The 19,175-nt window shown below is 45.2% G+C and overlaps 1 protein-coding gene across 2 annotated transcripts in view; it reads right to left on the bottom strand.

Moving 5' to 3' along the window:
* LPGAT1 (lysophosphatidylglycerol acyltransferase 1) overlaps positions 1 to 19,175 on the bottom strand; it is a 301,292-nt gene that overhangs the window by 27,808 nt on the left and 254,309 nt on the right. For both annotated transcript variants that reach the window (XM_063918251.1, XM_063918252.1), the window contains 3 exons: positions 14,319 to 14,437; positions 11,596 to 11,691; positions 261 to 534 (listed from right to left, as the gene is read on the bottom strand). In XM_063918251.1, coding sequence (XP_063774321.1) covers positions 261 to 534; positions 11,596 to 11,691; positions 14,319 to 14,437 — 489 coding nt within the window. The remainder of the gene's footprint in view (positions 1 to 260; positions 535 to 11,595; positions 11,692 to 14,318; positions 14,438 to 19,175) is intronic.

The following is a 19,175-nucleotide window of genomic DNA, read 5'->3' as shown; positions in this document are numbered from 1 at the left end:
TCAAACTGAAATGCAACAACAGCTGGGACAAACCTTTTACCCCTCCCACCAGTGTCAGTTATCACAGGAGAGAGTGAGGGGGTGGTGACAGAGATTGACAGTCTTGACGGGAAATGAAGAAGTGGTGAGAAAGAGTTGGAGAAAGGGTTGGGGAGGAGAGCAGGGGTTAGTGGAGACAGATAAAAAAATAAAAGCCAGGACACACCAACCATTACGTCAGTGTAATGTACAGGTCATCACACTTGACGCTCCTCTCTTACCCGCTAAACCTGAATACCCTCCTGCCGGCGTTCCATTCTCTTGCTGGGCCAGCAAGGTCTTCAAGATAACTTCTGTAGCTCCCAGTCTGGGAAGGGTAACATGAGTAAGAAACGGCAAGTTATTTTTCTTGGCATATAACTGGCTTGTTTCCCTTCGTTTCCTGAGAAAACCACCCTCTGGAAATAAAATGATCCACTTTCGATCTCGACTCCTGTAATATTTTTCTAGGTGGTCCTTCAGAAGGATCAGCTGCTGGTCACGATGAGCTTTGCCCTGTGGTACAAAATAAAGATTAGATTTTGAACACTTATTATCATTAACCTTTACATTTAGTTAAATCATGAATATGCACCAGCTAATCTAAAGCAAAACCATTCACAAAAAAAAAATACAAAAAAATTGGAAAACCCAAGTACGCTGGACTAATTACCAATAGACGTCTAAAAGAACTCTAGACATGATCAATAAATCACCAAAGTTACCCATCCATAGCTTTTAAAATATTGCAAACTGTCTAATTTTCAAGATTACTTTTTGGAGTACCATATTCCAAATATGGCAGGTGTGAAAAAGGTTTGAGGGAAAAAATAAAATAAAAAAATGTCATCTGTTTCAGAAGGCTTTCATTACTGCCCTATGTAAACTAATTATCTGTCCCATTTTTCAAGCTCTGAGAACAGATTTCATGCTGCCATCAATCTACCCGAGAGGATGGGCACAGACAACAGGATGCGGTCATGTGACCGGTGCATCCGGATCCTGGCGGTCACCATGCTGACGCCAGGATCCCGAACAAATCAAAATGTTGGCAGACAGAATGCTGACCCACAGGGACTATTCCCACTCGTGGGTGTCCACGACACCCATAGAGTGGGAACAGCACCTGTGGTGAACGCAGGGGTTGATATACTGACTGCCGGGAACCCGAGCGACGGCCTCCCAGCCCCAACCCCAGACAACAGTTGGTGCTTGTACAAAAGCAGTGTAGAGCTGTTTGAGCTAAAGCGCTGTCTGGTTGCTATGGGTAACAGCTAGACTTGTCCTCTTTAGAAGGTTTGATACATCCCTCTACATGAGTTACAGGTCTGGGTGAGTTCTCCTTAGTGTGCGTTTTCATACATTGGCTAAACAAGCACATGCACTCTCTGGTTCTATGGATAGAAAGTATGGACAGATGCTACCTGCACCACTGTAACAACGTATCTCTCAGCTGACCTTTGTTTAATTCCAAAATAAGAGGAAAATCACACAACACATTTTTAAAAGAATATTGCCTGCTGCTTTTACACTGCCAGCTGTAGAGGTAATTGTGCCCTGATCAGACTCTACTATTCCCACTTGACCTTGAAACACAATTACTGAATACAGTTCCCCTCATTTGGTAATGGTTCATCACTGCCTTACCTTAAGAAACAAAGTTATCTGAAATAAAAGCATTTACGCAGACGTTAATGGAGCCTAGAATTCACAGTTAGGTCTTGGTCGTGTTTGACAAAATAGAAAAAGTAAAAAATCCTATTTTATATTGCCCCAGATCAGGCCGGATTAAGCCTTGGGGGTGCCCTGGGCCACTTAAGACAGGGGGGCCCGATGGAAGGTGGGGGATGTATATTAAACTGCATACCTCCCAACATGTCCCATTCTAGAAGGGACAAAATGCTCTCTACCTGGACTTCCCACTAAATATATGATTGCCGTCACCTGTGTTGAACTATTTAATTGACAAGAAAGGTATTTTAACACAGGTGATTGCAATCATAAATTAGGAAGTAAGTCTAGGTAGAGAGAATTTTGTCCCTCCTGGAATGGGTCATGGTGGCAGGTATGCACAATTTAATATTTAATGTGTATATTAAATTTAAACCAATGATGTATATTTGTTTTAACTGATAGTTTATTAATGCCTGGGTACTGTTTAAAGCTCCACCTAATTGAAAGATAACCATTTTATAAACTTTTCTTGTAGTGGAACAAAGACAACTTAACCTTAAAATACACATAGAAAAATATAATTATTTTATAGCAGCAGCCTCTGTACTACTTACACACTGGGACAGGACTCGGGAGGACTCTCTGTGTGTGTCTATCTCTAGACCCAATTGGTTTAGTTGCATAACAGTTTACCCAGGACTCAGACACCCAGGCATGAAGGAGAAGCTGGGATCCCTGTGTCACTTACAGCTCTCTCCAGCCTCCTCTCTGTCATCTGGTCAGAAAGCTCCTTCGGTAGCTCATGAAACATGATATCCCTGTGTCTCTGCCTGCATGCATACCATACTTACCTACCTGACCCTCTCCATGAGGGAGAAAATGCTCTGTTCCTGGACTTTCCTGGTAATGTATGATTGCCATCACCTGTGGTGAATCACCTTTCTTATCAATTAACTAGCTAACTAGCTCATTACAGGTGATGGCAATCATACATTACCAGGAAAGTCCAGGAACAGAGCATTTTCTCCCTCATGGAGAGGGTCAGGTAGGCAAGTATAATGCATACTGTCCTGCTCACATTCTGCTTGCTGGTTCTGCTGCTGCTTAAAAGGGAAAGCTAGTGATGTCAGTGTGCTCTGGCCAGGGGCCCCCATGACAAAGTGGGGCCCGGGGTACAGTAAGCCCTGCATCCCCCCCTTAATCTGGCTATGCCCCAGATATTACAGATATAACATTTACTACAAAGTGCTCTTTACCTTTGAAACGGACATCTAACCATAAGTACAGTAATTAGTACAGATAGCCATTTTCAAGTTTGTAACTAGCTTTCAGCCTTGTATTTGGATCAGCTATTACAACCCTAATGTCCTTCATGGGCATATCAGTAAATGTATTCATTTAGCAAACAACCCCCTAGTTTCAGGCCAGGAGGTTGGGACATAGGGCCTAATTCAGACCCGATCGCTGCTGCGCATTTTCCCACAGCGGGCGAACGGGTCTGAACTGCGCATGCACCGCAATGCGCAGGTGCGTCGGTGCGCAGCAACAAGATGGTGCGAACAAAGCCATCGCACGGGCGAACGCAAGGTGATTGACAGGAAGAGGGCGTTTGTGGGTGGCAACTGACCGAGGCTGCTTGTGGGAGTCAGTCCTGAGAGGCTGCTGCTGCCCTTCAAGCAGTGTCCTATTGTCTGCCAGTGTGTGACAGGGAGCCAGCAAGATCTGCACACAGGATATAAAACAAGTGTACAGTGCAACTTAAACGGGTGTGGACCAGATCTACATTACAAAGGTCGACAGGGTCAAAAGGTCAACGCATGAAAAGGTCAACCTGAGAAAGGTCGACGTGGTCAAATAATCGACATGAGAAAAGGTCGACGTCTAAAATGATCGACACATCATTGTGAGCATTAATCCATTCCAGCACTTTTGTTGGTGATCCCTAAAGAAAGTAGTTTCCGCCCTGCGGGAGAGGGTATAGATTATCCTACCCCCACGTGACAATCTAGAGATAAGGATTATCGACACATTGCTTTCGTATTTTTTCATGTTTCTTTTAACATCCATGGACGGGACCTCGTGAAAACGCCATCCCTTCTGTGTGAAAACGACCAAAGAAACTGCTATATGATTACATCTACTTGTTACAAGTAAGCTTAGAATGTAAGCTCTCACGAGTAGGGCCCTCTTCCCTCATGTGCTTATACTTTTCTTACTTTAATAATCCTCAACCGCCCAGATCCCACAGTTTTTTGACCACCTGGAACTTATCTCTATGTTTACTGGTGTAGTTATGCTTAGCTGCCCTGTACTTGTCCTATATTGTATTCAACTGTAAGTCACTGTTTTCCTATTTTTTATGTGCATTTGTACTCTGTAATCGGGCGCTGCGGAACCCTTGTGGCACCATATAAATAAAGGATAATAATAAGAATTTACTTACCGATAATTCTATTTCTCGGAGTCCGTAGTGGATGCTGGGGTTCCTGAAAGGACCATGGGGAATAGCGGCTCCGCAGGAGACAGGGCACAAAAAAGTAAAGCTTTTACCAGATCAGGTGGTGTGCACTGGCTCCTCCCCCTATGACCCTCCTCCAGACTCCAGTTAGGTACTGTGCCCGGACGAGCGTACACAATAAGGGAGGCAATTTGAATCCCGGGTAAGACTCATACCAGCCACACCAATCACACCGTACAACTTGTGATCTAAACCCAGTTAACAGTATGATAACAGAAAGAGCCTCTTAAAGATGGCTCCTTAACAATATAACCCGAATTTGTTAACAATAACTATGTACAGTATTGCAGATAATCCGCACTTGGGATGGGCGCCCAGCATCCACTACGGACTCCGAGAAATAGAATTATCGGTAAGTAAATTCTTATTTTCTCTATCGTCCTAAGTGGATGCTGGGGTTCCTGAAAGGACCATGGGGATTATACCAAAGCTCCCAAACGGGCGGGAGAGTGCGGATGACTCTGCAGCACCGAATGAGAGAATTCCAAGTCCTCTTTTGCCAGGGTATCAAATTTGTAGAATTTTACAAACGTGTTTTCCCCCGACCACGTAGCTGCTCGACAGAATTGTAATGCCGAGACCCCTCGGGCAGCCGCCCAAGATGAGCCCACCTTCCTTGTGGAATGGGCCTTAACAGATTTAGGCTGTGGCAGGCCTGCCACAGAATGAGCAAGTTGAATTGTGTTACAAATCCAACGAGCAATCGTCTGCTTAGAAGCAGGGGCACCCAACTTGTTGGGTGCATATAGTATCAACAGCGAGTCAGATTTTCTGACTTCAGCCGTCCTTGAAATGTATATTTTTAAGGCTCTGACAACGTCCAACAACTTGGAGTCCTCCAAGTCGCCAGTGGCCGCAGGCACCACAATAGGTTGGTTCAGGTGAAACGCTGATACCACCTTAGGGAGAAAATGCGGACGAGTCCTCAGTTCTGCCCTATCCGAATGGAAGATTAGATAAGGGCTTTTATAAGATAAAGCCGCCAATTTAGATACTCTCCTGGCGGAAGCCAGGGCCAGTAACATAGTCACTTTCCATGTGAGATATTTAAAATCCACCTTTTTCAATGGTTCAAACCAATGGGATTTGAGGAAATCTAAAACTACATTTAGATCCCACGGTGCCACCGGAGGCACCACAGGAGGCTGTATATGCAGTACTCCTTTAACAAAAGTCTGTACCTCAGGAACTGAGGCCAATTCTTTTTGGAAGAATATTGACAGGGCCGAAATTTGAACCTTAATAGATCTCAATTTGAGACCCATAGACAATCCTGATTGTAGGAAATGTAGGAAACGACCCAGTTGAAATTCCTCCGTCGGAACACTCCGATCCTCGCACCACGCGACATATTTTCGCCAAATGCGGTGATAATGTTTCGCGGTGACTTCCTTCCTTGCCTTAATCAAGGTAGGAATGACTTCTTCTGGAATGCCTTTCCCTTTTAGGATCTGGCGTTCAACCGCCATGCCGTCAAACGCAGCCGCGGTAAGTCTTGAAAGAGACAGGGACCCTGTTGTAGCAGGTCCCTTCTCAGAAGTAGAGGGCACGGGTCGTCCGTGACCAACTCTTGAAGTTCCGGGTACCAAGTCCTTCTTGGCCAATCCGGAGCCACTAGTATTGTTCTTACTCCTCCTCACCGTATAATCTTCAATACCTTTGGTATGAGAGGCAGAGGAGGAAACACATATACTGATTTGTACACCCAAGGTGTTACCAGTGCGTCCACAGCTATTGCCTGTGGATCTCTTGACCTGGCGCAATACTTGTCCAGTTTCTTGTTGAGGCGAGACGCCATCATGTCTACCATTGGTCTTTCCCAACAGTTTATTAGCATGTGGAAGACTTCTGGATGAAGACCCCCCTCTCCCGAGTGAATATCGTGTCTGCTGAGGAAGTCTGCTTCCCAGTTGTCCACGCCCGGGAAGAACACTGCTGACAGTGCTATTACGTGATTCTCCGCCCAGCGAAGAATCTTGGCAGCTTCTGCCATTGCACTCCTGCTTCTTGTGCCGCCCTGTCTGTTTACATGGGCGACCGCCGTGATGTTGTCCGACTGAATCAACACCGGTTTTCCTTGCAGGAGTGGTTCCGCCTGGCTTAGAGCATTTTAGATTGCTCTTAGTACCAGAATGTTTATGTGAAGAGACTTTTCCAGGTTCGTCCATACCCCCTGGAAGTTTCTTCCTTGTGTGACTGCTCCCCAACCTCTCAGGCTGGCGTCCGTGGTCACCAGGATCAAATCCTGTATGCCGAATCTGCGGCCCTCCAATAGATGAGCCTTTTGCAACCACCACAGAAGATATACCCTTGTCCTTGGCGACAGGGTTATTCGCAGGTGCATCTGAGGATGCGACCCTGACCATTTGTCCAACAGATCCCTTTGGAAAATTCTTGCATGGAATCTGCCGAATGGAATTGCTTCGTAAAAAGCCACCATTTTTCCCAGGACTCTTGTGCATTGATGTACAGACACCTTTCCTGGTTTTAGGAGGTTCCTGACAGGTCGGATAACTCCTTGGCTTTTTCCTCGGGAAGAAAAACCTTTTTCTGAACCGTGTCCAGAATCATCCCTAGGAACAGCAGACGTATCGTCGGAAAACAGCTGCGATTCTTGGAATATTTAGAATCCAGTCGTGCCGTCGAAGAACTACTTTAGATAGTGCTCTTCCGACCTCCAACTGTTCTCTGGAACTTGCCCTTTTTAGGTCGTGCAAGTAAGGGATAATTTAGATGCCTTTTTTCTTTGAAGAAACATCTTTTCGGCCATTACCTTGGTAAAAAGGCCCGGGGTGCCGTGGATAATTCAAACGGCATCGTCTGAAACTGATATTGACAGTTCTGTACCACGAACCAGAGGTACCCTTGATGAGAAGGACAAAATTTGGACATGGAGGTAATCCTTGATGTCCAGGGACACCATATAGTCCCCTTTTTTCCGGTTCGCTATCACTGCTCTGAGTGACTTTATCTCGATTTGAACCTTTTATGTAAGTGTTCAAAACATTTTAGATTTAGACTATGTGTCACCAAGCCGTCTGGCTTCAGTACCACAATATAGTGTGGAAAAATAATACCCTTTTCCTTGTCGTAGGAGGGGTACTTTGATTATCACCTGCTGGATATACAGCTTGTGAATTGTTTCCAATGCTGCCTCCCTGTCGGAGGGAGCCGTTGGTAAAGCAGACTTCAGGAACCTGCGAGGAGAAGATGTCTCGACTCTCCAATCTTTACCCCTGGGATAATACTTGTACGATCTAGGGGTCAACTTGCGAGTGATCCCACTGCGCCCTGAGACTCTTGAGACTACCCCCCCACCTTGAGTCCGCTTGCACGGCCCCAGCGTCATGCTGAGGACTTGGCAGACGCGGTGGAGGGCTTCTTTTCCTGGGAAAGGGCTGCCTGCTGCAGTCTACTTCCCTTACCTCTATGTCTGGGCAGATATGACTGGCCTTTTGCCTGCATGCCCTCATGGGAAAGGAAAGATTGAGGCTGAAAAGACGGTGTCTTTTTTAGCTGAGATGTAACTTGGGGTAAAAAAGGTTGGATTTCCCAGCTGTTGCTGTGGTCCCCAGGTCCGATGGACCGACCCCCAAATAACTCCTTCCCTTTATACAGCAATACTTCCATCTGCCGTATGGGATCTGTATCACCTGACCACTGTCGTGTCCCTGACATCTTCTGGGAGATATGGACAACGCACTTATCTTGATGCCAGAGAGCAAATATCCCTCTGTGCATCTCACATACATATATATAGAATGCATCCTATTAAATGCTCTACATGAATAAAATATTTTCAGTCAGGGAATCCGACCAAGCCAACCCAGCACTGCATCTCCAGGCTGATGGCGATCGCTGGTCGCAGTATAACCACCGTATGTGTGTATATACTTTTTAGGATATTTTTCCAGCTTCCTATCAGCTGGCTCCTTGAGGGCGGCCGTATCTGGAGACGGTAACGCCACTTGATAAGCGTGTGAGCGCCTTATCACCCTAAGGGGTGTTTCCCAACGTACCCTAATTTCTGGCGGGAAAGGGTATAACGCCAATATTTGCTATCGGGGTAACCCTACGCATCATCACACACTTCATTTTATTTTATCTGATTCAGGAAAAACTACAGGTAGTTTTTTCCACTCCCACATAATACCCTTTCTTGTGGTACTTGTAGTATCAGAAACACGTAACACCTCCTTCATTGCCCTTAACGTGTGGCCCTAATGAGAAATACGTTTGTTTATTCACCGTCGACACTGTATTCAGTGTCCGTGTCTGTGTCTGTGTCGACCGACTGAGGTAAATGGGCGTTTTTAAAAACCCCTGACGGTGTTTCTGAGACGCCTGGACCGGTCCTAATAGATTGTCGGCCGTCTCATGTCGTCAACCGACCTTGCAGCGTGTTGACATTCTCACGTAATTCTCTAAATAAGCCATCCATTCCGGTGTCGACTCCCTAGAGAGTGACATCACCATTACAGGCAATTTCTCCGCCTCCTCACCAACATCGTCCTCATACATGTCGACACACACGTGCCGACACACAGCACACACACCGGGAATGCTCTGACAGAGGACAGGACCCACTAGCCCTTTGGGGAGACAGAGGGAGAGTCTGCCAGCACACACCAAAAACGCTATAATTATATAGGGACAACCTTATATAAGTGTTTCTCCCTTATAGCATCTTTTATATATATACAATATCGCCAAAATCAGTGCCCCCCCTCTCTGTTTTAACCCTGTTTCTGTAGTGCAGTGCAGGGGAGAGCCTGGGAGCCTTCTCTCCAGCTTTTCTGTGAGAGAAAATGGCGCTGTGTGCTGAGGAGATAGGCCCCGCCCCTTTTACGGCGGGCTCGTCTCCCGCTATTTTTGAAGTTAGGCAGGGGTTAAATATCTCCATATAGCCTCTGTGGGCTATATGTGAGGTATTTTTTGCCTCTAATAAGGTTTTTATTTGCCTCTCAGAGCGCCCCCCCCAGCGCTCTGCACCCTCAGTGACTGTTGTGTGAAGTGTGCTGAGAGGAAAATGGCGCACAGCTGCAGTGCTGTGCGCTACCTTTATGAAGACTCAGGAGTCTTCAGCCGCCGATTTTGGACCTCTTCTCTCTTCAGCGTCTGCAAGGGGGCCGGCGGCGCGGCTCCGGTGACCATCCAGGCTGTACCTGTGATCGTCCCTCTGGAGCTAGTGTCCAGTAGCCAAGCAGCAAATCCACTCTGCACGCAGGTGAGTTCACTACTTCTCCCCTAAGTCCCTCGTTGCAGTGATCCTGTTGCCAGCAGGACTCACTGTAAAGTAAAAAACCTAAGCTAAACTTTCTCTAAGCAGCTCTTTAGGAGAGCCACCTAGATTGCACCCTTCTCGTTCGGGCACAAAATCTAACTGGAGTCTGGAGGAGGGTCATAGGGGGAGGAGCCAGTGCACACCACCTGATCTGGTAAAAGCTTTACTTTTTTGTGCCCTGTCTCCTGCGGAGCCGCTATTCCCCATGGTCCTTTCAGGAACCCCAGCATCCACTTAGGACGATAGAGAAAATAATAATAATAATAATAAGCTACGTGTAAGCTGAAACTCTTTCTGACCATTTGGGTAGTACATGGGAACTGACTGTGAGAAGTAAATAACAAGGAAAAAGATACCTTTATGTGCATGAGAATACGTGTTTTATGTAAGCTTACAAAGTGAGCACAAATTAGTATACATCATCACGTTGATTTAGGTGGTCCCCTAACATAGACCATACACGGAGTGGGAATTTACTTCTAAGGATCCCGATCTTCCCGAATTGATATATATTTCTGACTGTGGGAAAGACTGTACTACACATTGGATTTTTTCTGTTTGTTTTTTGCCTTCCCCTGTTACCATCTACAGCATTCGTTTGGAGGAAAAAACTTGGGTCTTCTAACCTAAAGGAGGGATAAAGGAGAACCTTTTGGACTTGCTACACGAGAACTTTCAAATGATTAAGTATCCGTTTTATCCTATCAAATGTTGGGCGCATAAGATATCTAATCTTTGTCTCGTTTTAGAGGAGTGTCCGGAAAAACGCAGGAGGATCCAGCCGTTAGGAAGGAGGGATTCGGACGTCCGCTCCGGCCCCGATGATCGCAGCGGTTGAGCAAGTCCTGGGCTATGCAGAGACTGCACAAACTTCTATTTGTACAGCTCTCTGCACATGCAATCGCACCCCTGCACAGCGATTTCCTCGTGATCAGGTCTGAATTAGCCCCATAGAATGGTGCAAAATTGCTGTGACATTGCAGTACAGATCATTTCTCAGAGGTGGGACAATCCAGCAATACAATATTCAAAATCTACTCCATTCATTTTGCATTTGTAAATTCCCATATAGGTAATTCATCCTGCACTGTGCTGTAGTTAGTCCTGGGAACATGCAAGGTCATATTACAACGGCAAAATGTGCCAAACACGTAAAGAGGAGAATGGTTTGCAGAATGGTTGTAAATATAACTCTCCTCTTTACTGAATAGGTGTGCACTTAAGAACATCTTACAAGCATTATGTAGATTGAGAGGTCCAAACATACTGATGTCCACCAAGTTGCACCATAAATAATGTCCACTATAGTGGATCGATCCCTACAGCACAGGTTACTAATTAGTACCTCAGTCAGTTTGATTATACCATTTGTGCACAAGTATGGATATCCTTAAAACCTAGACTGCTATGGTGCCTTGAAGATCGCGTTTGGGAACCACTGGTCTAGAGTGACCCACAGGAAGACAACACTTGATGCGTTTTACAAACTCAGTCTTCATGTTGGGAGTTTGTAGCAAGGACTGGGGCACTGTTGGAGAGATTTCTTCCTGAATTTATAACCCCAATCTCTAATAATTGGTATCTGGATGATAGACAGACTGTGTCTAGTTAGACAGTTAATTGACAGACACCATATGTTAGATAGACATTAGGTCGACAGGGTCAAAACATCGACATGAAAAAGGTTAACAGTGTTTTTTTTTTATCATGTTTTTGGACTTTTTTTATACCTTCTCTATCCATGTCAGAATATAGAGTTGGTTACAAACCTTGTGGCAAGCAATGCGAGCTCCGCGAGGGGATGCCTTTCTACAATTAGGGGTCCCAGATGACAAAACTATCCACAAAAAATGAAAGGGAAAAAAAAAAAAAGGTGTCTACCTATTTTGTGTCTACCATTTTCATGTCGACCTTTTAACCCTGTCTACCTTTTGTACGGTCTACTTTTTTCATGTCGAACGTTTGACCCTGTCGACCTTTTGACCATCTAACATGTGGTGTCTATCTACTGACTGGCTAACTAGACACTGTCTATTATACCACACCATGATTTCTTATTAAACAAAACAAAAATACAGTGGCACAATAAATTGGCCCTTACCTGCCGGATAAAAAAGTCTCCGTGTACACGGGACACTATACCGAAATTTGTATATTGGAATATATGGTCCATTAGCCACATCATTTGCCGAACCACCTACAATAAAAGGGAAATAATTTTTACAAACACATTCAGTTTAGATCTGCATTGCAAACATGAAAATTTAGGACACAATTTCAGAAATCTGTTAGCTTTTGCTACAATTCATTCTGGAGTCCCCCATTACACTGGACCATAGCACCTAAAATTTGTGTTTTTGTAGTCCTCCTGAATCCATGACCTACATTGACCCTGCAACCTAAAGGACCATGGGATCTGAACCGGCATACTGTATATCACCAGCAGCAGTAAAACCCTTCCAAACCAGCAGTGATATCAGGATCTATACATCTATAGTCATCACACTATGGCTTATAAGGAACAAATGTATTTCTGTAAGTGTTTAACAAGCATAAACAAGAAACACATGGGGTGAAACTGAATAGCTTGCGAGTTGCAGGCTGTGCGGAACTTTGTGAAAGTCTGCCCGTATTTATAAAGTGGAAATCATTTACATGGCAAAAGCCCAATATTATGTAATACTACACACACATAAGGAAACAGATACTTGCTATAGATTTACGTGCAAGTATTGGTACCTTGCAATATTGCAAGCATTGAAATTACTAATACAGAACCGTATACTGCACAGACAAGGCTGGGAAACTGCATGGGAGGTATCAAATTACCTGCAGTAAATTTCCATACCTCCCAACTGTCCTAATTTCAGCGGTACAGTACCGCTATTCGGACACTGTCCCGCTGTACCTCCTGCGGGTCGCAGTGTCCTACGGGGCGGGGGGGAGATCAGCGAATATATGCTGTGCGCACGCGCATGGCATCCATTCAATGCTGGGAGAGGAGCAAGGGGCTGCACAGCTGCTCGGGGAGCACTGGGCACGCCCCCGAAATGCCTAAAAACCAGGTCCGTGACGTCACACCCACTATGTCGAGGCCACCCCCCTTTTTCGGGTCGCACGAGCGTCCCGCCCGTCACCTACAAAGTTGGGAGGTATGAATTTCCGCAGATACCCGTCTCACCGGGGGCTATCCAATTAGCCCCAATATGCCGGCGGGGGCCACGATATTAAAGCAAGACCCCACGCAGGCAGAGGCATGGAGGTTTAGTTAGCATGAATGGTGGAGGACAATTATGGCTGTCTTAAAGTCTCTACAATGAATGGTTCATGTTTCGCTTTTACAACTTTCCCGGTCTCTCCTCGTTTGACCCATGGCATTGGCCAATGATGGTGCTTAAGGTTCATAAGAACACACGTTCCTGTCCAGCTGCTACAATTGTTCTGCCACTGCTTTATCTCACGTTCCTCAATCCTCTTCACCTCCAACACTTGTTTTGTGTACATGTATGTTATTTGTTTGCTGTGATTCTATCAGAGCACAGCGCTGCACAAGTTCATATGGTTACATGGATCTGGTATGCAATACCGGCTGACGGGATGCCGGCTGTCAGCATCCTGACAGAGGCATCCGGTCTGCCGGAAAAAGAGTCCCCTCGCTACGCATCGGGCCCAGTGGTGAACTTCGGGTACACGCCACCAACAGAGTGGGAATTACGGGTGGAAGTATTCAGATGTGTCACCTGTCCAAAAAGGAAAAATGGGCCCTGGCATTGTAGCTTTGAACAAGTTAACAAAACAGCAGTTTCAAAATGTGTGGCTAGAACATCTCACCATGTAAAAGACTGGGTATAACTGCACACATCCATGCCCATTCTACGGCGATAACGTGCCATGACATACACATACAGTGGAGGCAGACATGTGAGCTGGACCACGAAACAGAACATTCATTTACAGGGAGGCATTCAATATGCTACAAGGACAAAATGACTACACTATGTAGACAAAAGTGACTGGACCCTCCCCACCTGTGCAAGTGAAATGGTGTGCTCCTGCGGCAGCAATGTGTACGTGAAGGTATAAAATGGGTAGAGGGGCACTGATTAGATCATTTTCTAATTAAATGGCTTGCCAGATAGACTTAACAGATTTTAAAAAGGGGATCAATGTAGGCTGCGCAAAGTCATGTTTCCAGGGTGACGCTGGACTAGTATATAGAAAACTGAGTAACCTGGATGGACTGGCCAGCTCAGAGTCTAGATCTTAACCCCATTGAGAAACTCTGGGACAAACTGAAGCAACGGGTACGATCTAGGCCAACTTGACCTTCAACGTCACAGTTGGCAAAATATACGCCTGCTGTTGTCCAGAAACTTGTGGACAGATTGCCAAGAAGAGTGTCTGCAGTAATCACTGCATGTGGTGGACCTACAAAGTACTGACATTAATAAAATCTCGTTCCTCTATTTGCGGTCAGTGTTAAATCACTTTTGTCTACATAGTGTATTAAACAAAGTGCCTCAACGACGTTACTAATTCTCAATGAATATTAGGCTGCATTGCCACAAATATTGGTACAATCAACAACATGGCTGCCTCCATTGCATGCAGGTGACAAGTTAAAACACACAGACCAATTGTGGTTCACTGGCCATGGAAATCTGAAATACACTTCTGGTACTTCATTAAAAATAATTAAATTAGCAGACAAGAACTGCAAAGTGTTCTGTGCTGGGGAACAAGAGCTGCAACTTATCCCCCACTTAGCACCTCTGCAGTCTACTGTACACAACAGGTTTCCACAGGGAGAGAGATACACCATACCGTGCTTTTGTCCTGTAAGCACATCATTAATGTGCAGACATCTCCAGTTGCTTGATGATTCACCAACATTACAGCTTCATCTTCTGTGATCGTGTGAACGTTGTCGCCCCATTCAACAACTGCAATCACAAGAAAATCCTACCATTAGGGCCTTTAAGAGCTCTTCCATAAATACTTGTAATAAATATTAAAAGCATTGTCTAATACCTTAATGAGTAACACAGAGTTTCTCAAAGTCTGCTATAACAGTCCAGGTTTTAAGGATATCCATGATTGACTCCAGATGGTTAAGTCGCTTGTGCTCAAGCATGGATATCCTTAAAACCTGGACTGTTAACGAGTGCAAGAACAGACCAGACGAGCAAACTAACTTACCTCAAATAGAGCCAAACAAATTAATTTCTATACAATACTAGCTAAGCAGATAACTACAGCGTATTCAAGGCCCTGAGTTCTCCAATGAGAGGCCAGTGGGTCATGGAGTTAACAAGCAAATCAGTGGCTAGCATGTAAACATTTGCCACCATTGTTTGACACCCTTGACAAGTGTTAGTGTGGGGCGCTGCTTAATATAAAATGAATAAATCACATGAATGCTACATTTACACACACAAATGATTACAATAGTAACCAGTCATTTAACAGCATAGAGATGTTGGAATGACTATCTTGTCCGCAGACATTCCATCCTTCCTCTGCCTTCACGTGACCAGTAAAGAGGTCCATGATTGAGTGGTTCTCACTGCCGGGATTACGGCAAACGGGATGCTGCTGTCAGTATAGTCAGAGCCGGCATCCCGTCTGCCGGGATATCATATGTATTCTGTTTTTGCAGTGGCAACCACATAACTTTGCCCCTCAGGACAACAGTTTTTGTAGGTAACAAAAAGTATATAAGCTGACATTTAAAAATCAAAACAACAAACAGAGTATGAAAGTGTAGCGGTCGTGTGCATGCAAGAGGCAGCCATACTGTGAGCTGAACCAATATACATGAGAATGAAGTCCAGCAGTTGCCCTGGAACCAATGACATCACGGAGGTATTAGGTACAATGCAAAGTCAATAGTTCTAGTGAAAATAGCTGCAGAAACATTTTAATAATGTATGTATGTATGGATGGATGGATGTACTTGCCATTTGGAGCAATAGGCAGGAAAAGTGGGATAAAATAAAAATACAGATTTTGTACAACTTGAAAGAAGGCCTCCAGAATTAGCTGCATCTCAGGCATCTGTAGTACAGGTTGAGTATCCCATATCCAAATATTCCGAAATACTCTGAAATATGGAATATTCTGAAATACGGAATTTTTTGAGTGAGCTAGTGAAACCTTTGTTTTTTGATGGCTCAATGAACACAAAGTTATTAAAAATATTATATTAAATGACCTTCAGGCTGTGTGTATAAGGTGTATATGAAACATAAATGTATTCTGTGCTTAGACTTAGGTCCCATCGCCATGATATCTCATTATGGCATGCAATTATTCCAAAATACAGAAAAAACCGATATCCAAAATACTTCTGGTCCCAAGCATTTTGGATAAGGGATACTCAACCTGTATTACACCAATGTTATGAGGCCTCAGCACTTGCGAAGACCAGTAGCAAATGTTACTTTCTCTTTGGCACATTGCCAGCAGTTTTCACCTTCAAACTGCAGGATTTAATTCCATGTGGTCTGTAGAGTGAAATCTGAAAATGCTGGACCCTATACTGTGTGCGAGTCCAGTGATACTGCACATCAGGGCTATATATCTCACACACACACACACACACACACACACACACACACACATTACAGATACACATTTATTACATCGGACTTGCTGACCGGGGAACCGCTTCCGATCCCTTTATGACGGGACAATGTTTATAGGCACCGGTTCTCTGTACTCACACCTGCAATCACCTGCGATGCAGGTAGCAGGTGTAAAGAGCCGGGTTCTTCTAAACATTCTCCCCGGAAGCGGTTCCCCGGTAAGCCAGTCCAACTCTGCACATTTATTTTCTTTTATTGCATTTAATATAGGCATGTTTTTCTATGCCAAAATATAATTAATTATAAACAGTACAAGTATGATTTCAAAGCTACACTGCAGCTGCCTGACACTTGCCAAAACAATCAAGTCTAGACCTGCATTATCTCTCAGGAAATCCACACAACTATTTTTAGGTTACAACAGGCATTAAGGATTTGTAGCACATTGTTAAACCGGCAGACAAGGAAGCTCAGGCACACTGACAATAAGTATGAAGATATGAAAACATAACTCTTCAAGCACACCTGTCGTATAACACATTGGAGGCAGTCAATTTGATAGCTGAATCAAACTTAAGGACATAAAGTGGAACTACTAGCAACAATGAGGTACAAGGTGCCTCATGTCTCAGCAATGTCATTTGTTCCCAATAAATTACTGTAGCTCCGGCTTCAATTTGGTAAAGTACGCAAAACGGATGTCTTCATAATATGCAGATCATGGCTCCCATTTCCAACCACAAAAAGTATGACAAAAAACAAAAAAATAAGAATTTACTCACCGGTAATTCTATTTCTCGTAGTCCGTAGTGGATGCTGGGGACATCGTAAGGACCATGGGGAATAGACAGGCTCCGCAGGAGACTGGGCACACTATAAGAAATATTTGGTACTACCTGGTGTGCACTGGCTCCTCCCTCTATGCCCCTCCTCCAGACCTCAGTTAGGATACTGTGCCCGGAAGAGCTGACACAATAAGGAAGGATTTTGAATCCCGGGTAAGACTCATACCAGCCACACCAATCACACCGTATAACTCGTGATATTAAACCCAGTTAACAGTATGAAATATAACTGAGCCTCTCAACAGATGGCTCAACAATAACCCTTTAGTTAGGCAATAACTATATACAAGTATTGCAGACAATCCGCACTTGGGATGGGCGCCCAGCATCCACTACGGACTACGAGAAATAGAATTACCGGTGAGTAAATTCTTATTTTCTCTGACGTCCTAGTGGATGCTGGGGACTCCTTAAGGACCATAGGGATTATACCAAAGCTCCCAAATGGGCGGGAGAGTGCGGATGACTCTGCAGCACCGAATGAGAGAACTCAAGGTCCTCCTCAGCCAGGGTATCAAATTTGTAGAATTTAGCAAACGTGTTTGCCCCTGACCAAGTTGCAGCTCGGCAAAGTTGTAAAGCCGAGACCCCTCGGGCAGCCGCCCAAGATGAGCCCACCTTCCTCGTGGAATGGGCTTTCACTGATTTAGGATGCGGCAATCCAGCCGCAGAATGCGCCAGCTGAATTGTGCTACAAATCCAGCGAGCAATAGTCTGCTTAGAAGCAGGAGCACCTATTTTGTTGGGTGCATACAGGATAAAAAGCGAGTCAGTTTTCCTGACTCCAGCCGTCCTGGAAACAAATTTTCAAGGCCCTGACTACGTCCAGTAACTTGGAATCCTCCAAGTCCCTAGTAGCCGCAGGCACCACAATAGGTTGGTTCAAGTGAAAAGCGGATACCACCTTAGGGAGAAACTGGAGACGAGTCCTCAATTCTGCCCTATCCATATGGAAAATCAGATAAGGGCTTTTACATGACAAAGCCGCCAATTCTGACACACGCCTGGCCGAAGCCAAGGCCAATAACATGACCACTTTCCACGTGAGATATTTCAGATCCATGGTTTTAAGTGGTTCAAACCAATGTGATTTTAGGAAACTCAACACCACATTGAGATCCAAAGGTGCCACAGGAGGCACAAAAGGGGGCTGAATATGAAGCACTCCCTTTACAAAAGTCTGAACTTCAGGCAGTGAAGCCAGTTCTTTCTGGAAGAAAATCGACAGAGCCGAAATCTGGACCTTAATGGAACCCAATTTTAGGCCCATAGTCACTCCTGACTGTAGGAAGTGCAGAAAACGACCCAGCTGAAATTCCTCTGTAGGGGCCTTCCTGGCCTCACACCACGCAACATATTTTCGCCAAATGCGGTGATAATGATTTGCGGTTACTTCTTTCCTGGCTTTTATCAGCGTAGGAATGACTTCCTCCGGAATGCCCTTTTCCTTTAGGATCCGGAATTCAACCGCCATGCCGTCAAACGCAGCCGCGGTAAGTCTTGGAACAGACAGGGCCCCTGCTGTAGCAGATCCTGTCTGAGCGGTAGAGGCCATGGGTCCTCTGATAACATTTCTTGAAGTTCCGGGTACCAAGCTCTTCTTGGCCAATCCGGAACCACGAGTATCGTTCTTACTCCTCGCCTTCTTATTATTCTCAGTACCTTTGGTATGAGAGGCAGAGGAGGGAACACATAAACCGACTGGTACACCCACGGTGTCACTAGAGCGTCCACAGCTATCGCCTGAGGGTCCCTTGACCTGGCGCAGTATCTCTTTAGCTTTTTGTTGAGGCGGGACGCCATCATGTCCACCTGTGGCCTTTCCCAACGGTTTACCAACAGTAGGAAGACTTCTGGATGAAGTCCCCACTCTCCCGGGTGTAGGTCGTGTCTGCTGAGGAAGTCTGCTTCCCAGTTGTCCACTCCCGGAATGAACACTGCTGACAGTGCTATTACGTGATTTTCCGCCCATCGGAGAATCCTTGTGGCTTCTGCCATCGCCACCCTGCTTCTTGTGCCGCCCTGTCGGTTTACATGGGCGACTGCCGTGATGTTGTCTGATTGGATCAGAACCGGCTGGTTTTGAAGCAGGGGCCTTGCCTGACTTAGGGCATTGTAAATGGCCCTCAGTTCCAGAATGTTTATGTGTAGGGACGACTGCTGACTTGACCAAAGTCCCTGGAAATTTCTTCCCTGTGTGACTGCGCCCCAGCCCCGAAGGCTGGCATCCGTGGTCACCAGGACCCAGT

This window comes from Pseudophryne corroboree, chromosome 4 (genome assembly GCF_028390025.1).
Source record: "Pseudophryne corroboree isolate aPseCor3 chromosome 4, aPseCor3.hap2, whole genome shotgun sequence".
Classification (NCBI taxonomy): Eukaryota; Metazoa; Chordata; class Amphibia; order Anura; family Myobatrachidae; genus Pseudophryne; species Pseudophryne corroboree.
This window is presented reverse-complemented; position numbering and strand designations above follow the sequence as displayed.